Source organism: Malassezia japonica, chromosome 4 (genome assembly GCF_029542785.1).
Source record: "Malassezia japonica chromosome 4, complete sequence".
NCBI classification, from domain to species: Eukaryota; Fungi; Basidiomycota; class Malasseziomycetes; order Malasseziales; family Malasseziaceae; genus Malassezia; species Malassezia japonica.
The window spans coordinates 360129-385485 of NC_083373.1; the positions used below are offsets into that span (position 1 = coordinate 360129).

A 25357-nucleotide genomic window follows, 5' to 3' on the forward strand; every position below is an offset into this window, starting at 1 on the left:
CTCAACCTCCACTTCCTGGAGGAACTAGCGCCTCTTGGATGCCACCCGCGATGCCCAAGGGGGGGGCGGCGCTGCTGGTGGTCGACTGCCAGCATGATTTTTTGCAAGGTTCTTGTATGTATACACAGGAAGCTTATACAGTGGCTGTACCGGGTGCATTGAAAATACTTCCTGATATTGTACGCATCATTCAAGAGCACAAGTGGGATTTAGTCGTTGCAACGCAGGATTACCACCCTCCAAACCATATTTCGTTCGCGTCGCGGCATGGCGTCGAACCTTTTCAGCTTTGCGAAGTGCCTCATCCTTTTTTTCCCGATTCCGTGAAAGTTTCGCAGATGATGTGGCCGGTGCACTGCGTCCAGGAGACGCACGGCGCCGAGCTCGACAGCACGGTGCGCGCGGCGCTCGACGCAAAAGAGGCGAGCGGCACGCCTGTGCACTATGTGAAGAAGGGCGAAGATTCTAATTTTGACAGTTATTCGGCTTTTGCTTCGAACGAGTACATTCTCTTTACGGAACTGACCAGTCTGCTTTTTGGCGCACAGCCCCACGCAATCAGCACCGTGGTCGTCGTGGGCCTCGCGACGGACTACTGTGTAATGTCGACCGCTGTCGATGCGGCCAAGTTTGGGCTGCGCACGCTCGTGCCCAAGGACTGCGTGCGCGGTGTCGAATCGACCACCACCGAGCAGGCCATCGAAAAGATGCAGGTGTACGGCTGCGAAATATTTGAGACACGCGAGGCTTTGTTGGCAGCTATTTAGCTAGAATAGAGGTTTGCCCCTGCTCCAACAATAGGCGGCTGTGCACGAGGGAGTGTAGGCAAGCCATCCTCGGTGTTGAGTACAGATTGTGCATGGTCTGAAGTTGGCTGGGACTGTACAGGGAGGGCATCGTTCCGACCGTTGCCCGCGAGGACGTGTGCGTCGGCGCTGCTCTCTTGCGGCTCGTTGCCGACGTGTGCCTCTTGCGGCTCGTTGCCGACGTGCGTCTCTTCGCGCTCGTGGGCATCGTGGCCGTCTGCTGGCTCGTGGCTCGGCTCGTGCGCCTCACGACCGTCTGCTGGCTCGTGGCTCGGTTCGTGGGCATCGCGATCGTCCTCGGGTTCATGGCGCTCGTGGGCATCGTGCTCGCGTTCGCCCGAGTATCCCTGCGCCTCATAAGCCTCCGTCGGGCGATCGCTGTACGGCGCGCCGTGCATGTGTTCGACCATCTGGACATGTTTCCCGTAGCGCCCCGTCCAACGTTGCTGCCGCGAAAAGAGCGCTGCGATAATGTCCCAGAGGAAGACAAAAAAGATGAACACGACCGCGAGGCCAACGGCGGCGAAAAGAACGAATCCGATCACGGCCCGCGGAATGCCCCAGATGTTCGCTTCGGTCGTAAGCACCACACACAGTGCCCAGCACACGATGCGGAAGAGTGCGAGGATATACTGGACAAAGTCTGTCCACTTGTCCCTGCCCGGGCGGAGGATGACGAGCAGGAGAAAGAGGATCACATCCACGGTCAAGAGACCGACTGTCTGGCGCATCGCCAGGTCGTTGCGCTGCGGCAGAGCGATAAAGCACGCACGCAAAAAGTGGCACACGAGGTGCACGGTGGCGAACCAGTAGTACTTGGGCCGGTACGGCTCGGCCATCGTGCCGACGCGTGTCGCCGACCCATACGTGTCCCATGGGGATTGGTACTCGTCGAAGTAGAGCGAGTGAGCGTCGCGTGTCTTGGCGACGTGCATAAACATCGGCCCCAGCATCGCGACCCAGACAAGGACGAGCGCAGCGAGGATAAAGGCTGCCGATACGTGCGACGGCCATCCCGTGGCGTGGGCGAACTGGAAGAGGATAAAGACGAGCAGCGGCGGCGTCGCAGCTTCCACGACGCGGAACAGGATCGGGCGCACGTAAAAGAAGGTAAATTTGAGGAACGGCATGACGGCGCGTCCCATGCGCGAGCCCGCGAGACCCGTTGCGGCCGCGGGCGCTTCGAGGAGCGGCTCGCCGCCGAGCGTGTGGCCCTCGTGGCGTTCTTCGGTGAGGACGCGCGACTCTTCGACGGCCGTGTCGTCCGCGAGGGGCTGCTTTTCCGGTGCGCCCTGCTCGACGCGGCGTCCCTGGGCGATGCTGTGGACGAGCGTGGCGACGAGGCCGACCAACAGCAAGACCACCACAGCGATGCACAAGACAAAGAGCCAGTTGACGAGCACCGTGAGGAAGGCCGAGTTGGGCGAGATGTCGAGCGACTCGGAGTAGTAGTAGATGCCCGTCTGCGAGAAGCCGATATTGTCACTGGCGAGTACGACCGACTGCGACGAGCCGCCCGAGTCCATCTCGCCGCCCGGCCCCGTATTCGGCGCGTAGAGCGCGCGCTTTCCCAGTGCCGAGCCAAAGACGTCGCCCAGCGAGTTGGACGACCCCGTGAAGACGGCCGGGGAGCCTGGGTTCAGCGACGCGGCCGGGTAGAGGTTGGCGAGGCGCGAGTAGTACGCCTTCATCAGCGCCGAGTAGAGAATCCCGTCGTCGTTTGTGTGCGCGTCCAGGCGTGTTTTGTAGATCGCATTCTGGACCGGGCGGATAAAGATCAGGCCGACCGACCATGCGAACGACAGCGAGAACTGGTGGTAGACGAGCGGGATGATGAGCGTGAGCATCGATGCAAAAGCGACCGTGTGCAATGTGCTCACCACGTCCACGACACGCCAGCGCAGTGACGAGAGCGAGTCACGGTACAGCGTCGCGCACACCATCGCGACAGCCGCGGCGATGGTAAAGCCCATCGTCGCCCACACGACCCGTTCTGAGCGGGCGGTGAGGCCGTTGGACAGCGTGACTTGCATGCACCCCACGGTGTTGTTGGTGCCCTGTTCGATGAGGCGCATCACGCCCAGTGCCTCAATATCCGGCACGCTATACACAATGTCTGGCACGCGCGACGCGTATTCTTCCGGGACGTTGAAAATGCCGTTCCCTGAAAAGTTGTACTGGGGCACCGGGCAGAGCGACCCCCCCCCAATCTGGCACAGATCGATGCTCATATTAAACATGTCGCGTCCGTATGCGAAGAGGTTCAGGTCTGCCGACATGCTCACGTTGCTCGGGCGTGCCGACGCCGTCAGCTGAAACTCGAGTGAAGAATTGTGGCGGAAAAATTGGACATCCATCGACGAGATCAGGATCTCATCCGGGTTCGAGCAGTACGCCGCTGTCGACGTATACAGCCTCTGCCGTTCGACCGAGAGCTTCTCAGCGACTGCGCTGGCGTGCGCCAGCGGCAGCGCGAGCAGCCACGCCAGCCGATGGAGGCGCATGGTGCACTACCTGATGACTAAGCACACGTGTTGCTGGCACCGAGCCGCGAGGAACCGAGCGACCCACTTCGGTATGGCAATCGAGGGAGCACCCGAGCAAGGTCTGCGCGACGGCGCGCCGATGGCCGATCCCTTCCCGAGCCTCAGCGGCGAGTCTTATGCGGCACCGAGCGGCACGCGCGAGAAGAAAGCAAGCAGCGGCCGCCCCGACGTTGCTTCGCAGGACGCGTTCCCGTCGCTGGGCGGCAGCGCTCCGGCCGCGCGCCCCGCCGGTTCGGCGTGGGTGAGCAAGGTGCCGGTGATCCAGCGCGTGACGCACCAGGCGTCGGTGTCGCTGCGTCTCGCGGACGACCAGCTGCCCCGCCTGAGCCACCTGCTAAACAAGGTGCAGCAGACGTGCGCGAATGTGCGCATCGAGGCGAGCACGACGCGCAAGACGAACCTCACCACGTTCATCATCAAAGGCCCGAGCGAGGCAAGCGTGCAGCAGGCCAAGAAGGAGCTTACTGTGCTCCTTGCGCGCCGCGTGACGCTCCCTGTGCTGATTCCGGCGTCGCTGCGTGCGTTTGTCATCGGCCAGGGCGGCAAGAACATCAAGGCGATCACCGAAGAGACCGGTGTGCGCATCCAGATTCCCCCGCGCACCGGCAACGAGCAGGAGAACGAGGACCCGCTGCTCGACGAGCAGGTCGAGGTCACGATCGAGGGTGACGAAATCAATGCGCAGCAGGCGCAGGCCAAAATTCAGGCTTTGGTCGCGGAGCGCACCTCCAAGATCACGCAGCGCCTCACGCACATTGACCACACCTACTATCCGTTTATTGCGGGCGCGCGCAATGCCCATGCCGCGCAGCTCGCCGAGACGACCGGCCGCGGCGAGGTGAGCGTGCACGTCCCCCCGCGCGGCGCGCTGGTCGCACGCGATGCGCCCGACAACCGCAACCGCGATCTGTCGATCATTGTGAGCGGCGAGCGCGACGCGGTCGCTGCCGTCGTCGCTGCGATCGACGCCGAGGTCCAGGACATGAAGACCAAGTTCCGGACCCTGTCGATGAACATCCCTAAGCGCCAGCACGCGTTCCTCACCGGCGACAGCGCCGCGGATATCCTCGAAAAGACGCAGTGCACCGTCGAGCTTCCGCCGCAGGCCGACGTCTCGGACACGGTCACGATCCGCGGCCCCCAGGCGCAGCTCCCCCACGCGCTCACCGCCGCGCTCGAAAAGGCGAATGCGGTGAGCGTGCAGAGCGTCGACCTCGGCGTGCTGCACACGCCCGGCGAGCATGTGCGCCACCTTGCGCAGTGGCTCGCCCACCGCGTGCCCCGCCAGCAAGGCGTGCAGGTGTACTTCCCCAAGAAGGACGCCTCGGCGGTCGAGGTTGTCGGCGCGGACGCTGCTGCCGTCGGCCATCTCACGGGCGAGATCGAGGCGCTGGCGAAGCCGATTACGCCTGCGCTCGTGCGCACTGTCGAGCTCGATCCGCTGGCGCACGGCCTGGTGATTGGCAAGAAAGGCCAGGGTCTCAAGGCGTACGAGGCGCGCGGCGTCGATGTCCTCGTCCCCCCCGAGAACTCGGGTCGCGGCGATGTGCTTCTTGTGCTCGGTCGCCCCGCTGCGCTGCAGAGCCTGCCGAGCGGCGCGGAGCGTGACGCGGCCGCCGCCTCGGTCCTGGACGGGATTGCTGCGGAGCTCGCGCAGTACGGTGCCGATGCCGCCAACATGCGCACCGAGCAGCTCGAGGTCCCCAGCAAGTACCACGGCGCGATTGTCGGCCCCGAAGGTACGGTGCTGAACGCGATTATCGGCGAGGACCGCCTGCTGATTGCGGTCGGCGCCGCCCGCGACGCGCGTGCGAAGCAGTACGCTTCTTCGCCGCTTACGGACGACTCGATCGTGATTCGTGGCGCGTCCGACGCGGTGGAGCGTGCTGCTGCCAAGATTCGCGCGATTGCTGCCGACGCGGAGCAGGATGCGATCGTGAACGGCCACGTGGAAGAGCTGTCGGTGGCTCCTCAGCACGTTCCGCACCTCATTGGCCGCGGCGGCGCTGGCGTGACCAAGCTGCGCGAGGAGCTCGGCGTGAAGATTGATATCGGCGAGCCGGACGCCAAGCGCCCGGTCAAGATTGTGCTGACCGGCCGCAAAGAGTGCGTCGCCGAGGCCAAGGCGCGTCTTGCTTCGCAGGCGCAGCGCCTCGCGGACGAGCAGACTGCGACACTTGCCGTGCCGTCCGAGCTCTTTGGCTCGATCATCGGCCAGGGCGGCAAGTACGTGACGCGTCTGCAAGAAAAGTACGACGTGCGGATCAACTTCCCCCAGGACCGCAAGGCGGCCAAGGGCGAGGTCTCGATCCGCGGCACGAAAAAGGGCGTCGAGGCCGCCAAGGCCGAGATCCTCGAGCTGATTGCGTACGAGCAAGAGAACGGGCACGTGGAGACGTTCGAGGTCCCGTCCAAGGCCGTGCCGCGCATCCTGGGCAAGAGCGGCGCGATGATCAACCAGATCCGTATCGACACCGGTGCCGAGGTCGACCTCGAGCGCGACGGCCAAAAAGCCGCGCTGCGCCTGCGCGGCAGTAAGGACGCGGTGGCGCAGGCACGCGCGGCGATCTCCGAGATTGTCGAGCGCGTCGAGTCCGAGGCGTCGCACACGCTCCAGGTTCCCGCGCGCTTCCACGGCGCGCTGATCGGCAGCGGCGGCGCCAACCTGCGCGAGATCATCACGCGTGCGGGCGCCCCTGAAGAGGCCAAGTCGCACGCGCAGTACGTCAAGTTCCCGCGCGCCTCGGAGCCCTCCGACCAGGTCACGGTGCGTGGGCCCAAGGCGCTCGCCCAGCAGATCGCCGACGAGCTCGAGAAGGAGGCCAAGCGCCTCGCGGACCGCGTCGTGTACGGCGCCGCGGCGCCCCCGTCCATGCACCGCCAGCTCATCTCGCGGGGCGGCACGCGCCAGAGCGACTGGCAGACGCGCCACCAGGTGAGCGTCGTCGTGCCCAACTGGCGCGAGTACCCGGAGCTCGGCACGCCGGCCAACGCCGCGGAGCTCGAGGGTGTGGACGCGGCGTCGATTGTCAAGGTCGTCGGACCCCCCGAGGCCATCCAGACTGTCTTGGCCGAGATCGCGCAGCTGCGCGACGCGGACGCGGCGCGCCGCGCCCGCTCCGCCAAGGCCCGGATCGACCAGGACCCGTAGCCCGATAAGCCCGATTCTATCAGATATACGGTCGAGATTGCGCTTCCGTCGCGGATGGAGCCGGCTATGCTCGCCGCACCACCCGAGACTGGGGGAGTGGATGCAGCTGTATATGCTGCAGAGCGCAATGCACAGGAGCATGGGCCGAATAAGCGTACCGACGGACGCGGCAAGGTGCCGCGGCACGGCCGGCGGAGCACCGAGCCGCCGCTCGACGCGCAAGTCGCGCCCCGTGCTGATATGATGAGCTGGAGCACGCACATTGATGCGGTCGCAGAAGAGACGCCGCTCGTCTCGCTGCGTGCGGGACCGAGCCACGAGCGGAGGCGCACGCTGTCGCTCCTCGCGCTGTACGCATCCATATTTACCATGGCGATGGCCATGTCGCTCGACGCGATGTCGTTCAATCTCTACTTGAACTATGCGTGCTCCGAGTTTAACGCACTCTCGTCGATGGGCACTGTGATGATTGTGCAGCAGCTTGTGCGTGCGATCGCCAAGCCGCCCGTCGCGAAACTGTCGGACGTGGTGGGGCGCATCGGCACGCTCCTCTTGGTTCTCGGGCTGTACGCCGGAGGCTACGCGATCATGGCCTCTGCGACATCGTTCATGATGCTGCTCGGGGGCACGATCGTGCAGTCGCTCGGCGCGACCGGCGTCCAAGTGCTGCAGTCGGTGATCATCGCCGATACGACTTCGGTGCAGTGGCGTGGCCTGTTGATCGGCACGGTCAACGTGCCGTACCTGGTCAACTTTGCGCTCGCGGGGCCGCTCGTCGACTTTGCGCTGCGCACGCACGGCTGGCGCTTTGGATTCGGGATCTGGGTGCTCGCCGTGCCGCTCTCGGCCGCGCCGCTCTTGGTCACGCTCCTGGTCGGCTACCGCCGGGCGCGCCGCCGCGCGCAGCGCAGCGCGCCGCCGCCCACGCCGAGCGTCTGGCGCGAGATGGACTTGCTGGGCATGGGCCTCTTTTCCAGCGGCCTCACCCTCGTCCTCCTCCCGCTTTCCCTCGGGGGCTTTTCTGCCGTGGCCGAAGGCTGGACGAGCGAGAGCCAGCAGCTCGTCGCCGGTTTCCTCCTGCTTGGCGCTTTTGCGCTCTGGCAGGCACGCACCGCGACGCCGTTTCTTCCGTACTCGGCGCTGTCCAACTTTACCGTGATGGCCGTCTGCACGATTGGCGCCTTGGACTTTGCTGGGTTCTACTTGTCGTGGACGTACCTCGCGCCGTTCATCATGATCCTCAAGGACTGGGACCAGGTGCGCACGGCCTACTTTGTTTCTGCACAAAACGTCACGTCGACCATCACCGGCATCATTGTAGGGATGCTGATGGCCTATACGCGGCGCCTAAAAGGCTTCCTTACGTACGGCTACATTGTGCGCGTGCTTGGCATTGCGCTCATGATCCACTTCCGGTCGCTTGGGCACACGGCCGTGACGCTGGTCCTGTGCCAGGTCCTCCAAGGCATCGGTGGCGGGTCGGTCGCGCTCACGATGCAGGTCGCCGTGCAGGTCGCCGTGCCGCCGACGCGCGTCGCAGTCGTGACGGCGTTTGAGCTGCTCACCACCGAGGTCGGCGCGGCGGTCGGCAGCGCGCTCGCGAGCGCGCTCTTTACGTCGCTCCTGCGCCCGGCGCTCGACACGCACCTGCCCTATCTTCCGCACACCGAGCTCGATCGCATCCAGGGCAACCTCGGCGCGGTACTCGAGTACCCGGTCGGCTCGCTCGAGCGCATCGGCATTACACAAGCATGGGTCGACGTGATGCGCACGCTGTGCATCACCTCGCTGCTTGTGCAGGTGCCGGCGCTGGCCATGACCTTTTTCATCCCGGAAATGAACTTGCACGATAGCCACACGCACCGCCACCGTGCCGCGGACCCCGAGCGGGACGAGCCGCATGGCACGCCGCTGGAATCGCCCGCGCGCTTCCAGTCGCCGCCATGGAGCCGCGACCGCCGGCCTGCGCCAGGAAAATAGATACCCATTACACAGCTGCCGTACAATTCTCTGCATACCGCGCATACTCCCCGGCGCCGACCGCGACGACGCCGCCGCGCGCGGGACGCAGCGCGTCGACGGGGTCCGCGTCCCAGCCCGCGTACTCGACGAGGACCTGCGGCGCGAGCGACGCACGAAACGGCAGGCCGTCGGACGTGCTCACAAGCAGCTCGGCGCCGGCCCAATGCACGTCGGTCACCTCGGCCGTGTTTCGCCAAAAGGTCGCGACGGCCGCGAGGTCGCGGGTATCATACACGGCACACACGCCGCTGCTCGTGCCGAGCGCAAGGCGGTGGGCAGCAAGGTCGACGGCCAGCGCCTGCACGCGCCCGGCCTCCCCGCCGGGCGCCGCAGGGACAGGCACGAGGCGCGGCGCGCCGCCGCTCAGCGCCCACACGGCGAGCTGCCCGCTGGCGAGGCCGCCGTATGCATGCTCCTCGTCGACGTCCAGTGCAAGCACGGCGGCGTGGTCGGGCGCCGTGAGCGTCGTCTTGGTCGTCGCTTGGCCGACGTCCCAAACCCGGACGGTGCCGTCGGCGCTCCCGGTGAGCACTTCGCGCCCGCGCCCGAGGATCGCGCTGCAGTACACCGCGCGCGTGTGCCCTGCGAGTGTGCGTGGATTCGATCCGTCGATCGCCGAGTAGATCTTGGCGCGCATGTCGAGCGACGTCGTGAGCACCACTTCGCCACTTGGAAAGAAGCGCACGCTCGTAATGTCGCTTGCGTGGCCCGCAAGGGGAATCGGCGTGCGAAAGGGGTCAGTGCTGTTGGCCCACTCGCCGACGTGCAGCGCACCGCTGGGGCCGCCCGCGCACCAGCGCTCCATGCCCGAGGCCGACACGCTGAGCGCAAAGCGCCATGCGCCGCGCGGCCCGTCGGCGAACGGAATCCCCCCTTTCTCTTCCGCAATGCACACGTCTACCCACGGCGTCTTGACGGTGGACTGTGACTGGACCGCGACGCACCGTGCGCTCTTGGCCTCGACGGGAAAGGCAGGCGAGGAGGAGGTGATTTCCACGCCGTGCGCTCCTTTTTTGATCTGCACGCTGGTTTCGGCCGTGCACCGCTCCGGCGCGGCTATGTACGCATTGACCCACACGCTCTCCTGGTCGACCGCCCCGCCCTGCACTTCGTCCAGGACCTCGGCGACGCACGGCGCGACCGCGACATAGGGAAGGACGTGCATCGTCGCTATGATTACGTCATATTACAAGAACACGCCGAGGTCGTGGCGCGTGTAGTCGTTGCGCTCCGTGTTGAACGCGTCGAACCGGGGGTAGTACGGCACGAGGGCGTCCTGCGCGCCGAGGTAGTTGGTGTTGTACGTGCGCACGTAGATCTCGCGCACCTTGCGCGCAGGGTGGAAGAGACCCTGGAGCGCATGGTAGAGCAGGACGCCCGGCCCCAGCGTGACGCGCATCGCCTCCACCGCGTCCATCACCGAGTTGATGACGTGCGGCGAGGTCTCAAAGATGTTGGGCCACACGAGGTTGAGCAGGTGCTGCATGCTGTCCTCGTGCCCGAGGCCGGCGGTGCCGAGCGCGAGGTGCTTGACGATGCTCGCAGCCGACTGGCGGTGCACCGTGTCGCGGTCGGTGAGCGCGTCGTCGAGGAGGGTCACGACGCTGTGCACATAGTCCTTGCTCATCTCGCCGATGTACTCAAACACCCAGCCGAGCGCCTTGAGGCACCCGTGCTGCACGTTGGCCTCGGGCGTGCGGTACTCGTTCAGGATCGCCGGCAGACAGGTAAATGGACCGCAGGTCTCGGCGACAATCGCGATCGCCACCGTCGAGCACACACGGCTCTGGCGCTCCTGCACGCGCAGGTTGGTGAGCAGCACCTGCAGCACGTCCTGCGGGCCGATCGCCTTGGCGATGTAGCCAAAGCTGTTGACGGCCGCGCGGCGAATGCTCTTGCGCTGCGCCTTGAGCAGGTCGAGCAGCTCGAAACAGATACGCATCCACTCGCGCGCGCTTACAAACTCGGCGCCGCGGTCGGCGATGCTGCCGATCAAGTTGATGCTCGCCTCCTGCACGCGCTCGTGGCGGTTGCGCAGGATCGGCGTCATGCGGGGCAGGAGATCCTTGACCGGGGGATTCATGTGCGTCATGCCGACCACGTTCGCGATCGCATTCTCCGCCTGGATGATCGAGGCGAGCGACTCGGGGAACTCTTCGCCGAGCTGCTCAAAGAGCACGACACCGAGGTTGGAGAGGAGCGCGTCCTCGCCGCACTGCTTGATGACCATCGCGAGCTTCGTGGTGAGGTCCGCGGCCTGCTGACGCGTCTGCGCGTTCTTGTTGTTGAGGCGCCACAGGATCGTCGAGACGATCTGCGTCAGGTAGGGCTTGGTGCGCATGCCAAGCGCGCCGGCGACAACGCCGAGGCCATCGAGCATGACCTTGTCCTCCATCGACTGCTCCTGGAACGCAAAGATCATGCCGTCGATCAGTAGGACCTCGAGGCGCTCGTCGACATCGGCCGTGCCGAGCTGGCCGACGACGTCCTTGATCGCGTCCATCGCCATGCGCCGGAACGGCTCGCTCTCGTCCTTGAGGATGTGCACGAGGCGGCCCACGATCTCGCTCACGCCGACCTTGTGCGCGAGCTCGACGGTGGTCGCGACCACCTCGCGGTAGTTGCGGCGGTCGAGCGCCATGCGGCGCACCCAAAAGTGCTTCACATAGTCGGGCAGCATCTCCTCGCGGAGGAACGCGCCGGTGACGCCGTCGGTGGCCGCGCACTGCTTCACGACCTTGAGCACAATGCGGCGCATCTCGTCGTCCGCCGACTGGAACTCGCGGATGAGCGTGGGCGTGACCTCTTTGACAAAGTACAGCGTCGAGTCCGCATCCATCAGGGGGATGATGAAGCCGACCGCCTTGAGGAACGCCGCGAGGCCTTTGCCGCGGTGCTGCCGGATGCCCATCCAGAGCGGCTTGAGCACGTTTTCAAAACTCTCGATACCATACGGCGCCGAGGCCTCGGCGAGCGCCGAGAGCGCGAGCGCGGTCATGGTCTTGACCTTTTGCTGCTCGTCCTCGAGCCCTTTCTCGATACAGTCGACCAGCGCGCGCAGATGGGGCAGCACACCACAGCCCATCGAGATCGCAATCTGCTGCACGACACGGATCGCCGTGTGCCGCGCCTGCCAGCTCTTTTTCGAGCGGCAGACGGCGCGCAGGAACGGGAGGATCGCAGGCACACCGAGCGACGTGCCGACGACGGCGAGCGCACGCGCAGTCGTATTGCGCACGTACTCGTCCGCATGGTCAATGTCGGGGCGCATCGTCGAGATCATGTGCGCGAGGCCCGCGGCCTTGGCGAGGTTGCTAATAATTTCGCGGCCCTCGACACGCACAAAGTAGTCCTCGTCGATGAGCAGCGGCTCGATCACGACCAGGATACGGTGCACATACGGGCGCACGAGGTCGTCGAGGCGGTACAGCACACGGTCAATCACCTTGACAAGCAGGTGGCGCTCCTGGTCCTCGAGCGTGCGCTCCATCAACAGTGGCAAAATCTTGTCAAAGAGCGGCCCCGCGCCAAAGACGCGCGCGCTCTCGGTGAGCTGCTTGAGCGCCTGCTTGCGCAGCTGCGGCGTGCCGTTTTTGATTTTCAAGAGGAGCTGCAGGATGAGGCGCTCGCGGCGCTCCTCTTTCGGCAGGCGCTGCTCGCCTTCTTCGACCAGTGCCTTTTTGAAGTACACCTGGTCCTCGGGCTTCATAAACGCGAGCTCGCCAATGCCCGGCACGTCGGTCGGCAGGTCGGCGCCCATCTCGCCGACACCGCCCGCGCCGGCATCGTCGCGCACCTCTTGCATGGTAAAGCCCGCGTCAGCGTTCGGCGCATCCATCAGCTTTTGGCCCGGCGCACGGATCGGCTCGTAGCCCGGCGGCGGCTCGACGATCTTGTAGCCTTCTTTCGGCAGCAGCGAGTCGAGCTCCTGGTCCGAGAGGTAGCGCGAGCGGCGCTGCGGCTCGCGCGCCGGCGTCTCGTCCCAGCGCGAGCGCTTCGGCTCTTCGGCCGGCGTCTCGTCCCAGCGCGAGCGGCGGCGCTTGGTCTCCTCCGGCTCCTCTGGCGCAACGTCCCAGCGGCGCTTGCGCTCGACGCGCGGCGTCGCGTCCGGCGCCACCTTTTCCTTCTCCTCCGGCTCGTCGACGCGCTTCTCCTTGTCCTCGATAAAGCGGCGCACGCGCTCTTCTTCGCGCTCAATGTTCGCGCGGCGCATCGCGTCCGCATAGTTCTCATCCGCACCGTCGCGCGGACCGGGGTCGCGGTTGAAGCGGCGCTTCTGGTAGTCCGACTGGCGCGACTGAATCTGGTGTGACTCGGCGCGCTCCGCCATCGGGTCGTATGAGTCGTCCGCATACTCGTTCAACAGCTCCGCCGGCGCAGTAAACTGGTCCAGCGGGTTCACACGCGGCTCATCGTCCACAGGCGCTGGCTCGTACCCGCGCGAGGGACCCGCCTCGCGCCTCCGCTCCATCCCTGGATCCGACATGGAAGCGGCTCGACAGTCACGTGCTTTTTGCCACTGACGATGGCGCCGCGCAACGGAGGGAGTGGCAAGCAGGCCGCGCCGGCGGTGACGAGCGCGGGTGGGACGTATGCGCTGGGTGATATCGTTGTCGGCTCGAAGCTCTATGTAGAAAAGACGAACCCCGACAGTGGCGAGACCGAGCAGCGCCAGGCGGAGGTGCTGTCCATTCGCGAGAAGCGCCAAAACAAGCTGCACATGCTCCAGGCGGCGCAGGAAAGCGGCAAGAGCGTCGAGGAGGAGAAGCCGGAGACCGACTTTTACGTGCACTACTGCGAGTTCAACAAGCGCCTCGACGAGTGGGTGCCCTCGACGAAGCTCGTGCTGAGCCGCGAGATCGAGTGGCCGAAGCCAGCTGAGCCGTCCACGGCCACGAAGCAGACCAAGCGCAAGGTCGTGCACGGCGTGCGCGCGACCGGCGCGTCCGAGTCGCCCGCGCCTGAGAGCGAAAAGTCGGCGGACGGCGAGGAGGACAAGAAAGAGGAGGTGTTTTCGAAAGAAAAAGAGGTCGAAAAGCTCCGCACGTCGGGCTCCATGACGCAGTGCGCCTCAGAGGTGTCGCGCGTCAAGAACCTCAACACGATCCAGATGGGCAAGCACCAGATCGAGGCGTGGTACTTTAGCCCGTACCCGGTCGAGTACTCGCACATCGACTGCCTGTATTTGTGCGAGATGTGCCTGTCCTATTTCCCTTCCGAGCAGCTTCTGACGCGGCACCGCAAAAAGTGCACGCTTCTGCATCCCCCGGGCAACGAGATCTACCGCAGCGAGGACATTTCCTTCTTTGAGATCGACGGCCGCCGCCAAAAGACGTGGTGCCGCAACCTGTGCCTGCTCTCCAAGTGCTTCCTCGACCACAAGACGCTGTACTACGACGTCGATCCGTTCATGTACTATGTCATGTGCCAGCGCGACAACACCGGCTGCCACCTCATCGGCTACTTTTCCAAGGAAAAGGAGAGTGCCGAGGGGTACAATGTCGCGTGTATTCTTACCCTGCCGCAGCACCAGCGCTCGGGCTTTGGGCGCCTGCTCATCGAGTTCTCCTACGTGCTGTCGAAGCGGGAGAACAAGCTCGGCTCGCCAGAAAAGCCGCTCTCGGACCTGGGCCTCTTGGGCTATCGCGCGTACTGGACCGAGACCATTGTCGAGCTCCTGCTCAAAACCGAGGACGAAATCAGCATCGATGAGATCGCCAACAAGACCGCGATCATCCACGCAGACGTCCTCCAGACATGCCAGGCGCTGAACATGCTCAAACAGTACCAGGGCAAGCACTACCTCGTACTCTCCGATGTCATCATCGAGAAGCACGAGCGCCAAATGAAAAAGAAGCGGCGGCGCATCCATCCCGATGAACTCAACTGGAAGCCCCCGGTCTTCACCCGCGACCAGCTCCGGTTCGGTTGGTAGCTAGCTGTATTGTAGCCATTTTGTACTGTAACTCCACTTGCGCACAGACATGAAGGTCTCGATTCCGGGCCTGCCCAAGACCGCGCCGCTCCTACCGAGCATCACGCAGCCAGAGCGCGCGGTGCAGCGCATCCAGGAGGTGCTCGAGCATAGCTCGCGCGCACTCGTCGTCACAGGCGCAGGCGTCTCGGTCGACAGCGGAATCAAATCGTACCGTGGCGAAAATGGAATGTACCGTACGTTCGCCGTGCTCACCCAGTCAACGAGGGCTATCGCCCGATCTACTACCACGAGTTCGTCCACCGCTGCGGGCCAGAAGAGGAGAAGCGCCGGCGGTACTGGGCACGCTCGTTCCTCGGCTACCCGCCACTGCGCATCGCGCAGCCGAACGCGGCCCACAAGGCGATTGCCGCGCTCCAGCAGGCTGGAATCGTCAACCGCCTCATTACCCAGAACGTCGACCGCCTGCACTATGCGGCAGGGCAGATGGAACCGCCACAGTACACGGAGCTGCACGGCTCCTTGGCCGAGGTGAGATGCATCGGACACGGCACAGGAAAGCCAGACGCTCAGCCGGAATGGTGGACGGCCAGGCGGACCAAGGCGTTTGGCGACATCGAGCGCTATACCACATCGCACATCCGCGACGATGCGCCGGGGTGCGGCTTTGTCGCGTCGCGCGATGCTCTGCAGGACTACTTTGCGGAACTAAACCCGGCATGGCAGGCGTGGGCCGAGCGCCTGGCCAACGAGCCGGACCTCTCGCTGCGCCGCAACCCAGACGGTGACGTACAGCTCGAGGGCGTGGACTACAATACATTTGAATACCCATCCTGCCCGTCGTGCGGCGGCCTCCTCAAGCCGGACGTGGTGTTTTTCGGCGAGAGCGTCAAGTCCTGGGTTCGCCAGGCTACAGAGGAGAGCGCACAGGAGTGCGACGCGGCACTCATTATCGGAACAACGCTCGCGACACACTCGGCCTATCGGATTGTGAAGCAGATTGTCGCGGCGGGCAAGCCAGTCGTCCTCCTGAATCGCGGGCCAACACGCGCCGACCCGATCCTTACGGACCGCATCGGACTCGACTGCGCCGAGGTGATGCACGACGTAGCACAGCGCATGCTGAGTACCTAACTACATTAACTATTGCCTTGGGCGGCTTTACGCTGAGTTAGTAGAGAGACGTACCGCAAGGCGCTCTTCACGCATCCGCTGGAGCTGCGCCATCTTCTCCTTGGCTGCCGCATTGGTGGTCGACTTGGGCGGCGCAGGAACCGGTGCTGCGGGGGCTGACGGGCGCGGGGTGGGGGCAGGGGCAGGAGTAGGGCGGGGAGTAGGGGCAGGAGGACGAGGAGCCGCAGCAGGCGCGGCGGGGCGCACCGCAGGGCGCACCGCAGGTGCCGGAGCGGGGCGCACAGCCGGCGCTGGACGCACGGACGGCGCACTCTTGAAGTTGGGCTGAAGTCCGGCCATAGAAACCTTAGGCTGCGCCTGGAAGGCCTGGGCAAGCGGCTGTGCCGGTTTCTTTCCGAGACTCATGCTGCGGTCGGTCGTTGACGGCGTGCTGCGTCCGCTAGCGGGCGGCGACACAATCACCGGCGTCGCCGGCGCCGACATGGTAGGCGTGGGCGGTGCGAGAGGCTCTGGTACCGCAGGTGCAGTCGCCGCCCGCTCGTCGTCCTCGATCTGGGCCATGGCCCAGTCGCTCAGCGCCGAGGCGGCACTGCCGGCGGTTGCCGACAAGAAAGACGAAAAGCCCGAGCGCGGCTCACTCGCGGCGGCAGCCGACGTGGCCGGCATCGTCGGGCCGCGCGGCAGCTCGGTCGTGACACTTGACTGTCCTGCCGTGTGCAGCTTGATTTTGTCGAGGTATGCCTGCAAGGTGGCCATAGCCGACTCGCGCACATCACCGTTCTTGTCGACCAAGCACGGCGACAAGGCAGGCAAGACATGGCGCGCTGACGCTTCCGCATCGAACGAGTCCTGGTTCGAACGGAATGCATCGACACCGGCAAGGCGCGCGTGCTCATAGTTATCCTTGAGGCTGCGTGCAAATGCAGGGACCAAGACATTGGCGCGTGTTGCCATCGTGAGGTGCGGTGTGAGCTTGCCGAGCAGCTTGGTCGTCTCGATACGCAACGCCGGCTGGGGATCGACCTGGGTCTTGGCGAGCTGGCGCAGCAGATCGTTGTTCAGCGCCCGGTCACTCAGTTTCGGCACAAGCAAGGGGATGCTCTGCAAGACCGCGGCACGGACCACCTCGTGGGGGTCCTCGAACCATGACGAGATGGCCGGCCATACACGCCCCGAGACTGCGCGTGCATCGAGGTGCTCTGCATAGAGATTCATATGCGTAAGGAGGGCGGCGCGCATCGGCGAGTAAGTCGTGGCAAACGCATCGACGATCGGCGTGCCGAGTGCCAGCTTCCAGCGTGCGTCCGACAATCCTTCGCCCAGCCGCAGCATCAGTGGAAGCAGGACACGCGTCGAGAGCTCGAGGCCGTCATTAAGCCCATTTGCAACAGGCTTGCTGCGGAATGCCTCGACCAGCACCGGCAGCACCTTGAACTGCGAAAAGGTCGGCAGGAGCCGCGGCTGTAGTCTCTCGAGCTCGGCGAGGATCGCCTCCTTCTGCATAGGGTCGGCGACACGGAACTCTTCGACCATCGAGCTCGCACGTACCAGCTCGTTGGTCGTGAGGAACCCGTTGGGCTTCTGACCGGCCTCGACGAGCTGGGCAGCGGACAGGCGGGCCGTCGGCTCGGCGACGACCATCTGCTTCAGCAGCGGATAGAGCGGCGCAGGCACACGCCCGGCCGGGAACGCACGCAGGTTGGTGGGAATCTTGTCGTTGCATGCCTCGAGTGCAAGCAGCGCAATCGCATACGAGTCCACGGCATGGATCGGCAGCTCGGCGATGCGCCCCCAGCCGCCTGCGACCTCGGGCGCTGCAAAATCACGCGCGTTCGGCGGCTGCCCACCATACTGTGCGAGAAAGGTTGCATTGTCAAGAGACGTCAGCGTTTCAAAGCCGCCCAGGAGCCATTCGCCGGCCGGCGACAGAAAGATACTCGACGCCTGAATATTGCCGTGGATCGCGCGCACCTGCGTGTGCAGGAACGCAGCAGCACTCGCGACATGGCTGATGCCCCACGCGACCCATGCGGCACTCGCCGCATCGCGCGTGCCCTCGCGCCACGTCTCAAGCACCTGCGTAAAGGGCGTGACGCGCTCGACAGCCATGTAGACCGACCCCTGCGACTCGGCCATGTCCAGGAATTTGAGCACGTACGGAAACCGCACAGATCGGAGCTTGCGCACGGCATTCTGCGCCATCGCGACCTGCACCTGCGACGCGCGCGACGGGTCAAACACAAACACGCTCACTGGAAGCTGGTCTTCCTAGGTGAGCCAAACCACGCACCTTGCGCACGCCATCGTACAGCGTCCATATTGTCTTTCCTGTGAATGATGACACCTCTTCACCGATCGTGATCCCCGGAAGAGGGCCGCCGCCTTTGGCCAACGCCGAGGAGATCTGGCGGAAGTAGTCCATAGCACGCTCCACGCCGTGTTCGGGAAAGTGGAGGTGTCCCCTGACTTTGGCCATGACCGACGCGGTGCATGGCGAGACGCTGGTGGGCGTGCCGGAGGAGGAGCTGCTGCAGGAGCTTCCTCTGGAGCAGTCAGACCTGCTACCGCTGAATGCATTGGTCGAGCGCGTGTCGAACAATGCGTACCAGACCCTGCAGAGTCTGAGCGATACCTTGCCTTCCTTGTCGAACGACGCGAAGAAGGCCAAGGTGTTTGCTACCGCAATGGACCTGCGCAAGCAGTTTATCAAGTTGCTGGTACTTGTGCGCTGGTCCAAGGATGTTGAGCTGCTGAACAAGACGCGGAATATCATTGCGCTCCTGGTCGACCAGCAGTGGGCGCACGAAGACGTCTTCTCGGGGTTGACGCAGGTGCGCAAGATCCTGCCGAATGCCCGCATTTGCGACGCGGACCTCGTCACTGCTATTGACGTGATTCGCACAGGGACGTACCAACGCCTTCCGGCGTCCATCCGCGACAGCACCGTGCCGAGAGTACCCATGTCCAACCCACAGGTCCTTGACGTGCTCCGTGCGCTTGACCAGGTGCTCACCGTGCGGCTTACATGCAGCGAAGTCGTGCCGAGAGATCTGCGCCTGCAGCGCATCGCCGACGGTAAGGCGTACTTTGAGGCACCAGGCTTGTATGACGCATGCCTCACCACTAGTGGGCCCAACGACGACGACCGCTGGTGGCTGCTCGACTTTCACTTTACCGACTCGGCGACGGATGGCGATGAGGACCTTTCTGCGCTGCTCACCGCACCGTACCTCGATAATGTGTTTGCATCTGCCGAGGCGATTCTCGCACCAAAAGACGAGCTGGAGGAAGAGCCTGCATTTATCCGACTGCACAGCTTCCTGGAGCAGCAGGCACTCCAGCGCCAACTGCATATCCTAAACTACCAGCTGCAGCGCGTCGCACGACTTCATTGGGGCGGAAATGTGCGGTTCGGACTGGACTTGACGTCCCATACAATGACCGTGCAATACTGGGTGGTGCACAGCGCCTCGCCGAGCGCTCAGGAACGCACCAAATCACTGCACAAGGGCATTTTGCAAGGGCGGCTCAAACTTCGTCTGTACACGGAGCCGCTCACTGGCTCGAAAAAGGTCCTTTCGGAATTGCTCTCGGGCAGCAAGGCAGACCAAGGCAAGAGCGCTATCGTGGTCGACTGGGACGTGGACGAGGCCATTCGCAAGGCAACTAGCGACCTTCCTGAGCTCGCTCTGGACCAGCTCGATATCGAGGCACTGATCCTTGCTGCGATCGACCGCCATTCGCTCGCCTTGATGAAGCTCTTTCAACAAGACATCGTCGCTCATCCGGGCTTGGGTGCGGGAAACGCTGCTTTCTGTCTGCTGCGCTCGCACTCTCAAACAGGCTTTGGGCCTAGACACTCGCTAGAACTGTTTATTACGGATACTGTTCGCGTCATGCTATACGTCTCGACCATAACAGGCCGTATCGGCATCAAGTCGCTGGATCCCAACCAGGGCACTGGCGACGAGCTGAAACTTTCGCTCAGCGAGACGCAAAACTCGGCACTGCAACGTATGGCCGACCAAATCACGGCCAACACAGCGGTACTCGTGGAAACGCTCCTCAACTTCCGTTTGCAAAGTCTTGCCAAAGAACTCGAGCTTCAAGCGTCTTGGCTGGGACTTGCACACCTTTCCACTATTGCTTTGCGTCCGGGCGAGCTGGACAAGATTGGGTTGCCCAACGGATACCCACTCCTGTATCTCCCATTGGGTATCCTGCCCACCTACTACATGTTCATTTACTTTATTCCCGGCCAGCCCATTGCCATGGCACTCGTCTCAGTGATGGCTGTGGTTGAAGCCGGAAAGTCGATGCAGGTCATCAGTTCCGTCAAGTGGATTGATCGTGCGCAGTTGACCTCAATCACCATCTCCGGCCAAACCCTGCTGAATGCTCCTTCCAAGACATGGCTGGACACCTCGACTCCACGCTACGACCTCACTTCCGAAGAGCTGCAACTTGCGTACAACTACTGTATCGCAACTGTAGCGTACTCGCATCTTGAGGAACAGCTTCGGTTGAAGCTTATACCCTTCCTGCTCGTGGGCGCCACGACGAACACTGCGGCACCGCCGACCAGCAATGATGACCCGCTTTTACCCAGCTTGTGTGTCAGCGCAGCAGAACTCATGGCACCCTTTGCTTTGCTCGCAGGGCCCAACATCTCTTTGCAAATCTGTCACTGGTGGCTTCCAGAGAAGCGGCGAGTGGAAATCTCGTGCAAGGTCAAGCTTGAAGCTGATATTGATGCAGAGGACACGGTGGTGTACAAGGACGTCACGCTGAACTGCAAAACAGGGCTCTTGCAATTCACTTCGCGTGATCTTGCCTCTAGCATCTCATTATTCCAACAACGTTGGGAACAGGTCGCACGTATGTGCACTCTGATCAATGCTATTGCACAATACCGGTCGGACACCGACTTCTCTGTCTCTTTGTCGCAAATCAGCGAGCAACGGGTAGTGATGGTGTATGGATCAGAAAAGCGAAAACTTCCTCTGAATGTCACTGTGACGTTCCACAACATGGGGGATGGACTTACAGCAAGCCGATTTGGGCTTTTGTTCGGTATCTCTGCCGGGCAGAAAGGGTCTACTCAACCACTTAATCCTCACCAACATCTTGCCACGATTTTGGAGCACAAGCTAAATACGATTGCCGATTCTCCGGTGAACTTCTGGAAGGGCTTCATCCATGTGTGTACTTGGAAATGATCTCACTAACACAGATGCTGGACTGCACTCTTCCTATCCTCAACTTGCTGTCACCCTATTTTGAGCAATCGACGACCAATCCTGACTGCCCTGAAGTGGACGTCCAAGACGTGAACTGGTATCGCGTCCGTTTCTTGAACAAGTGAGTACTCATACCTTCATTGCAACAGGGACTAACACATTATAGCTACGCCCTTGACCTGCGCCTGATGACAGGGGGGAATCTACTCTTAGTGGATGCTTCTCAAGCCAAGCCAGACTCCGAGTCTAAACAAGAGGCATCGAAACAAACTGACAAAAATACTGACACGGTTGCACCAACTTTCGCAGCCTTGCCGTCGCTCAACAGCCTATGGGACAAAGTCTCGGACTCCAAAGCCATTGCCCAGACACGTGCCCCGAGCGGTTCGCCCCAGCCTATTGTCACTTCCATGAGTCAGGCACAAAAGGCTGTTCCGAAATTATTAAATCAAATAATTTCTGGGCTTTCATCATAGATAAATAAATGCAAATATTTATTACCAAAGGTCTAGTATATGGAAAACAAATATTCACATGAATATATCAGGAATAAATATATTAACAAGTCCAATATAAAATTTCTAAAAATGAAATACAATCAGTATTTATATGAACACATATATATTATAAAACGATATTATATCAAAGAAGATATAATAAATTAATATATGAAATAAATAAATAAAGTTCATTAAAATCTTTCATTTTTTATAGATTTTAATGTTTTTCATACTTTATTAAATCATTTACATACTTAATGATTATTTTATAAAATCAATTTACACAAATTTTAAATTATAAGTAAAGTTTTATCATTACTTAAACATGCTTAACGACTTTCGCAGGAATTCCAATAGCCACAGTATTTTCAGGAATATCCTTTGTGACAACACTGCCAGCTCCCTTTTTATTAGTTTTCAATAATTTATTACTCACAATTGTAACATTTTTGCCGATGGTGACGCCGGCCCTGCGGTTAGTTCACTGATGCACACACGCACATGATCGTTGCGTTGCCCCCACTAGTTTGTCAGCCAATTCCAATGACGTACATCCAACAGTTTTCCCCGATCTTAATCGGCAAAGCACGCTCCAAGACCGATTTGCGCTCAGCAGGGTTGACGGAGTGGGTACCACCATAGAGGTGCACACTGCATAGTTAGTACCTGCCGAATATGTAGTCGATGCTGTACATACTTCGGACCAAACAGCACACCGTCACCGATGATCACCTCCGCACAGTCAAGGATGGTGGCATTGAAGTTGCAGTAGAACGAGCCCTCGAACTTAACATTGCAACCATAGTCCCTGTTCGTGTTAGGAATCTGAAACAAAATGAGGCAACATACAACCACAGCGGGGGCTCCACTTCAATCTTCGCCTCATGGCCATCCTTCAGGTGGAAAATCTTGGCGAGTAAATCACGGCGATCACTGCCCGTAACCTCTAGCTTCGGCTCAGCACCATCAGGGAAGTTGGCCGGCGGGGTGTTATTATAAGCATACAGAAGCTTGCGAACGGCAATACGCATCTCAACAAGTTCCTTATCCAAAGGATTGTACGCGAGGCCCTTCAACATCTGAACGCATGAGCTTCCCGAGCGCGCACCTTTTCCCTTTCCGTCATGTTCGGAAACTGGTCAGCATACTGCTTGTCGAGTTGAGCATAAAGGTCCTCTACGGTCATAGCGAATGATTGTCTTTATCAAAATTGGGTATTCCGATGCCAAGCTTTATCAAAGCACGTCCTCGTCACGCGTGCACACGTGTAAATTGGTATGTCCCCCCTGCGCGTCCTACGTGGTGCGTCGTATACCACGTGCCCAGGGCCAATCGGACGGCGGCGCGCCTCCACACCTGCGCGCGCCTCGACTCCTGCGCCGCGTAGGGACCGCCTTTCCTGTCAGCGTACGACGGTAATGAGCGCGACGGAAAGCGGTCGTGCGATCCTGATCAAGGGTCCGACGCTCAATTCCAAGGTCTTTCTGACCTCTTTACCCGATCGTCTTGACGTATGTCTCTCTACTTACCCAGGATCTCTTGACCAAAGCGCGAGAGCTTTTTCACGTCCCTGCCGAGTGTACGCCGCAGCTCTATGTGGCATGCCAATCCTCGGTAGGCACGGCGAATAGCGAGCAGCGTGGTGCGATCCTTCTTCCGGACGCCTTGCCTTTTCTGCGCGACCGCGAGCTGCTGACTCTTCGCTGGGCTCCGACAGACTCCTCGCGGCGCGAGGCGAACGCGCGCGTCCAATGGGACCCCAAGCTCCCCGCCCAGGAGCCGATCGGCACGCCCCGTCCCGGCACCATGCCTATTTGGCGTGGCCCCCAGGCGCGTGCCGCTCATGCTGCGCGTGTGCTGGAGCGCGAGCGCAACCAAGCCACGGAAGAGTGGACGGACCAGCTCCGCAAGCCCCTGCGCTCTGATGCCGCCGTCTTTAACAAAGCGCGTATGGAGTCGCGTGAACCGATGTCTCCTCCCCCCAGCTCGCCTACGGCCTCGCCTGAACAAGCCGTCCCCGAGCTGAGTCGTGCCGAGGTACCGCTTTCTCCGACCCCCCACCGTTCGGCGAATGCTACGCTGAAGCCGCTTGTGTGGAAGAATCAAGAAGAGCCTCTGACACCCCCCCGTGGCTCTGCGTCTCCTGCACTTAGTGACACCCCTCCCAGTCTTTCTGGCTTTGGCGCGTGGTGTGCGCGTCTGAATCCCTTTTCGCGCAACACGCCTCAAAAAGAGCCCGAGGCACCTGCACCCGCAGCGCCTGTCCGCGGCCCCACCAAGACCGAGACCCGTTCCTTTTATGCGCCGAAAGTGCGCGCGAAGCCGATGCTAGTTCCGGATGTGGCCCATGTCCAAGGTCCTGCTGCCTATGACATTATTACCCAAGTCCTTGCTGCGATCCGTGAGCATCCCTGTGCGATGCACTTCCGTGCGCCAATGTCGGATGAGCTTCGCAAGTTCAGTGAGCGTCGCGGGCGTGTCACTGATCTTGCTGCGATGGGCGCGCGTGCGGCCAAGCGTGACTATGGCGGTGTGCCCTTGACGCGCTTTGCTGAAGAGCTTGCGCAGTACCTGGACCACCTTGTTCTTTTCTATGGCGAGCACAGCACGCAGGCTCATGCTGCTACGGGCCTAGGCAAGTTCGCCGAGACGCTCCTCAAAGAGCTGTCCAAGAAGCCAGTCCGTCGTGACAGCGATGATAAGAAGAAAGAGTCGCTCTCTGTTCCGACCAAGCCCAGTCCCAGCAAGCCTGCTGTGGTCCAGCTGGAAGGCAAAGAAGTGTCCAAGCCCCCTTCGAGCAAAGACGCGAGCCGCCGTATGGAAGTCAAGGCGGACAATGCGACTCTCCCCGCTGCGGACCGTGAGCCGAAAGCCAAGCCCGCATCGGCCACCCCGCCCACCTCCCACGTTCCTTTGGCGTCGGGCGAGACTTCCAAGGCGGATGCTGCGCCGGCGAAGCGTGCTCCCAAGCGCATTGCCGCGCCCACCGAGCAGCCTGTGGCCAAGCGCACCCGCCGCTCGACGCGCGTTTAGACATAGAGCGCCATGTACATTACAAGCTACGGCTACAGTTCCGCGAGGATCATTGTCCCCAGGCTCTGAACGATTTGGTTGCCCATGGACGACTCCACTGCGTCTTCCAGGTGGCGTTTTGGATCCTGCTTTCCGACGTAGTGCGTCTTGATCTGTTCCTGTGTCAAGGTCGATTCCTCCTTGACCGACTTCTGGTAGTCTTCTGCGAGCTTGAGCATGCTCTTGACCGCAGACTCGTTTTGGTGTTTGTGCTCCTGGAAGTCGGCGAGGCGCAGGCCGTCGGTCCAGTTGCGCTTGTGCAGGTTGCCGAGCATCGCCTGCTCGAGCTCCGTCTTTTTGTAACCGATCGCGATCGAGTAGTAGTGGCGGTTCAACCCATGGATCAGCGACTGAATCGAGGGCTTGTTCAGGTGACCGATGTTGCTGGTCGTCTGACGCGGCTCCTGGCCGAGCATCACCGTCGACGGGTTGATCAGGCGGAACGCGTCGATCACGACCTTGCCCTTGACCGACTGGATCGGGTCGACGACGATCGCGACCGCACGCTGGTTCAGCTGCTCAAACGACTGCTGTGTGTTGATATCCACGCTCGACAGCCAGCACCCAAAGCCCGGGTGCGAGTGGTACCAGCCCACGACCACTTCCGAGCGGCCGGTCTGCTTGAGCATGTCGAGCATGCGGGTCTGGAATACCGGGTCCACCGCCTCGACACTCACACCCGTACCCGACTGCGGCATGGCGAACACATCAACGACCGACACGGTGTAGTCGTCGACGATCGTGCCGAGCAAGAGGCCCATGACCTCCATCGGCACGCCTGCACGGCCGTGCTTGAGCATCTTGAGCAGCGCCAAGCTACTAATGTACACTGTCTCGGCGTTGTCCTGCTGCGGCGCATCGCCCGGCGGCGCGGCCGACGCGCCCATCCGCGCCTGGTTCATCAGCGCTTGAATATCCATCGTGGTGGCGAGCAGCCGCGCGGCCTGATCG

At 61.9% G+C, this 25357-nt stretch overlaps 12 protein-coding genes across 12 annotated transcripts; 6 read left to right on the forward strand and 6 right to left on the reverse strand.

The window, feature by feature from the left end:
• Positions 1–338: 338 nt before the first annotated feature.
• MJAP1_002557 (uncharacterized protein) lies at positions 339–736 on the forward strand (the record flags this gene model as incomplete). Its single annotated transcript, XM_060266491.1, has 2 exons — positions 339–669; positions 714–736. 2 exons carry the CDS (start codon positions 339–341, stop codon positions 734–736), a joined length of 354 nt encoding a protein of 117 aa, XP_060122474.1.
• A 27-nt stretch (positions 737–763) lies between these two features.
• On the reverse strand, positions 764–3310 carry MJAP1_002558 (uncharacterized protein; the record flags this gene model as incomplete). Its single annotated transcript, XM_060266492.1, has 1 exon — positions 764–3310. The coding sequence occupies one exon, from the start codon at positions 3308–3310 to the stop codon at positions 764–766; it is 2547 nt and encodes an 848-aa protein (XP_060122475.1).
• A 73-nt stretch (positions 3311–3383) lies between these two features.
• On the forward strand, positions 3384–6503 carry MJAP1_002559 (uncharacterized protein; the record flags this gene model as incomplete). Its single annotated transcript, XM_060266493.1, has 1 exon — positions 3384–6503. One exon carries the CDS (start codon positions 3384–3386, stop codon positions 6501–6503), a length of 3120 nt encoding a protein of 1039 aa, XP_060122476.1.
• A 54-nt stretch (positions 6504–6557) lies between these two features.
• On the forward strand, positions 6558–8483 carry MJAP1_002560 (uncharacterized protein; the record flags this gene model as incomplete). Its single annotated transcript, XM_060266494.1, has 1 exon — positions 6558–8483. The coding sequence occupies one exon, from the start codon at positions 6558–6560 to the stop codon at positions 8481–8483; it is 1926 nt and encodes a 641-aa protein (XP_060122477.1).
• Positions 8484–8490: 7 nt separating this feature from the next.
• On the reverse strand, positions 8491–9690 carry MJAP1_002561 (uncharacterized protein; the record flags this gene model as incomplete). Its single annotated transcript, XM_060266495.1, has 1 exon — positions 8491–9690. The coding sequence occupies one exon, from the start codon at positions 9688–9690 to the stop codon at positions 8491–8493; it is 1200 nt and encodes a 399-aa protein (XP_060122478.1).
• Positions 9691–9711: 21 nt separating this feature from the next.
• Positions 9712–13011, reverse strand: prp10 (U2 snRNP component prp10; the record flags this gene model as incomplete). Its single annotated transcript, XM_060266496.1, has 1 exon — positions 9712–13011. The coding sequence occupies one exon, from the start codon at positions 13009–13011 to the stop codon at positions 9712–9714; it is 3300 nt and encodes a 1099-aa protein (XP_060122479.1).
• A 39-nt stretch (positions 13012–13050) lies between these two features.
• ESA1 (histone acetyltransferase) lies at positions 13051–15594 on the forward strand (the record flags this gene model as incomplete). Its single annotated transcript, XM_060266497.1, has 4 exons — positions 13051–14452; positions 14508–14696; positions 14720–14991; positions 15064–15594. The coding sequence occupies 4 exons, from the start codon at positions 13051–13053 to the stop codon at positions 15592–15594; spliced, it is 2394 nt and encodes a 797-aa protein (XP_060122480.1).
• A 27-nt stretch (positions 15595–15621) lies between these two features.
• On the reverse strand, positions 15622–18016 carry CEX1 (Nuclear aminoacylation-dependent tRNA export pathway component; the record flags this gene model as incomplete). Its single annotated transcript, XM_060266498.1, has 2 exons — positions 15622–17862; positions 17885–18016. The coding sequence occupies 2 exons, from the start codon at positions 18014–18016 to the stop codon at positions 15622–15624; spliced, it is 2373 nt and encodes a 790-aa protein (XP_060122481.1).
• A 52-nt stretch (positions 18017–18068) lies between these two features.
• On the forward strand, positions 18069–20121 carry RGR1 (mediator complex subunit; the record flags this gene model as incomplete). Its single annotated transcript, XM_060266499.1, has 3 exons — positions 18069–19389; positions 19516–20089; positions 20112–20121. The coding sequence occupies 3 exons, from the start codon at positions 18069–18071 to the stop codon at positions 20119–20121; spliced, it is 1905 nt and encodes a 634-aa protein (XP_060122482.1).
• Positions 20122–21649: 1528 nt separating this feature from the next.
• MJAP1_002566 (uncharacterized protein) lies at positions 21650–22365 on the reverse strand (the record flags this gene model as incomplete). The annotated part of the gene is made up of 5 exons (XM_060266500.1): positions 21650–21652; positions 21771–21804; positions 21887–21985; positions 22032–22142; positions 22184–22365. 5 exons carry the CDS (start codon positions 22363–22365, stop codon positions 21650–21652), a joined length of 429 nt encoding a protein of 142 aa, XP_060122483.1.
• A 387-nt stretch (positions 22366–22752) lies between these two features.
• On the forward strand, positions 22753–24367 carry MJAP1_002567 (uncharacterized protein; the record flags this gene model as incomplete). The annotated part of the gene is made up of 2 exons (XM_060266501.1): positions 22753–22845; positions 22868–24367. 2 exons carry the CDS (start codon positions 22753–22755, stop codon positions 24365–24367), a joined length of 1593 nt encoding a protein of 530 aa, XP_060122484.1.
• A 32-nt stretch (positions 24368–24399) lies between these two features.
• On the reverse strand, positions 24400–25326 carry RPN11 (multicatalytic endopeptidase; the record flags this gene model as incomplete). The annotated part of the gene is made up of 1 exon (XM_060266502.1): positions 24400–25326. The coding sequence occupies one exon, from the start codon at positions 25324–25326 to the stop codon at positions 24400–24402; it is 927 nt and encodes a 308-aa protein (XP_060122485.1).
• Between the last annotated feature and the right edge of the window lie 31 nt (positions 25327–25357).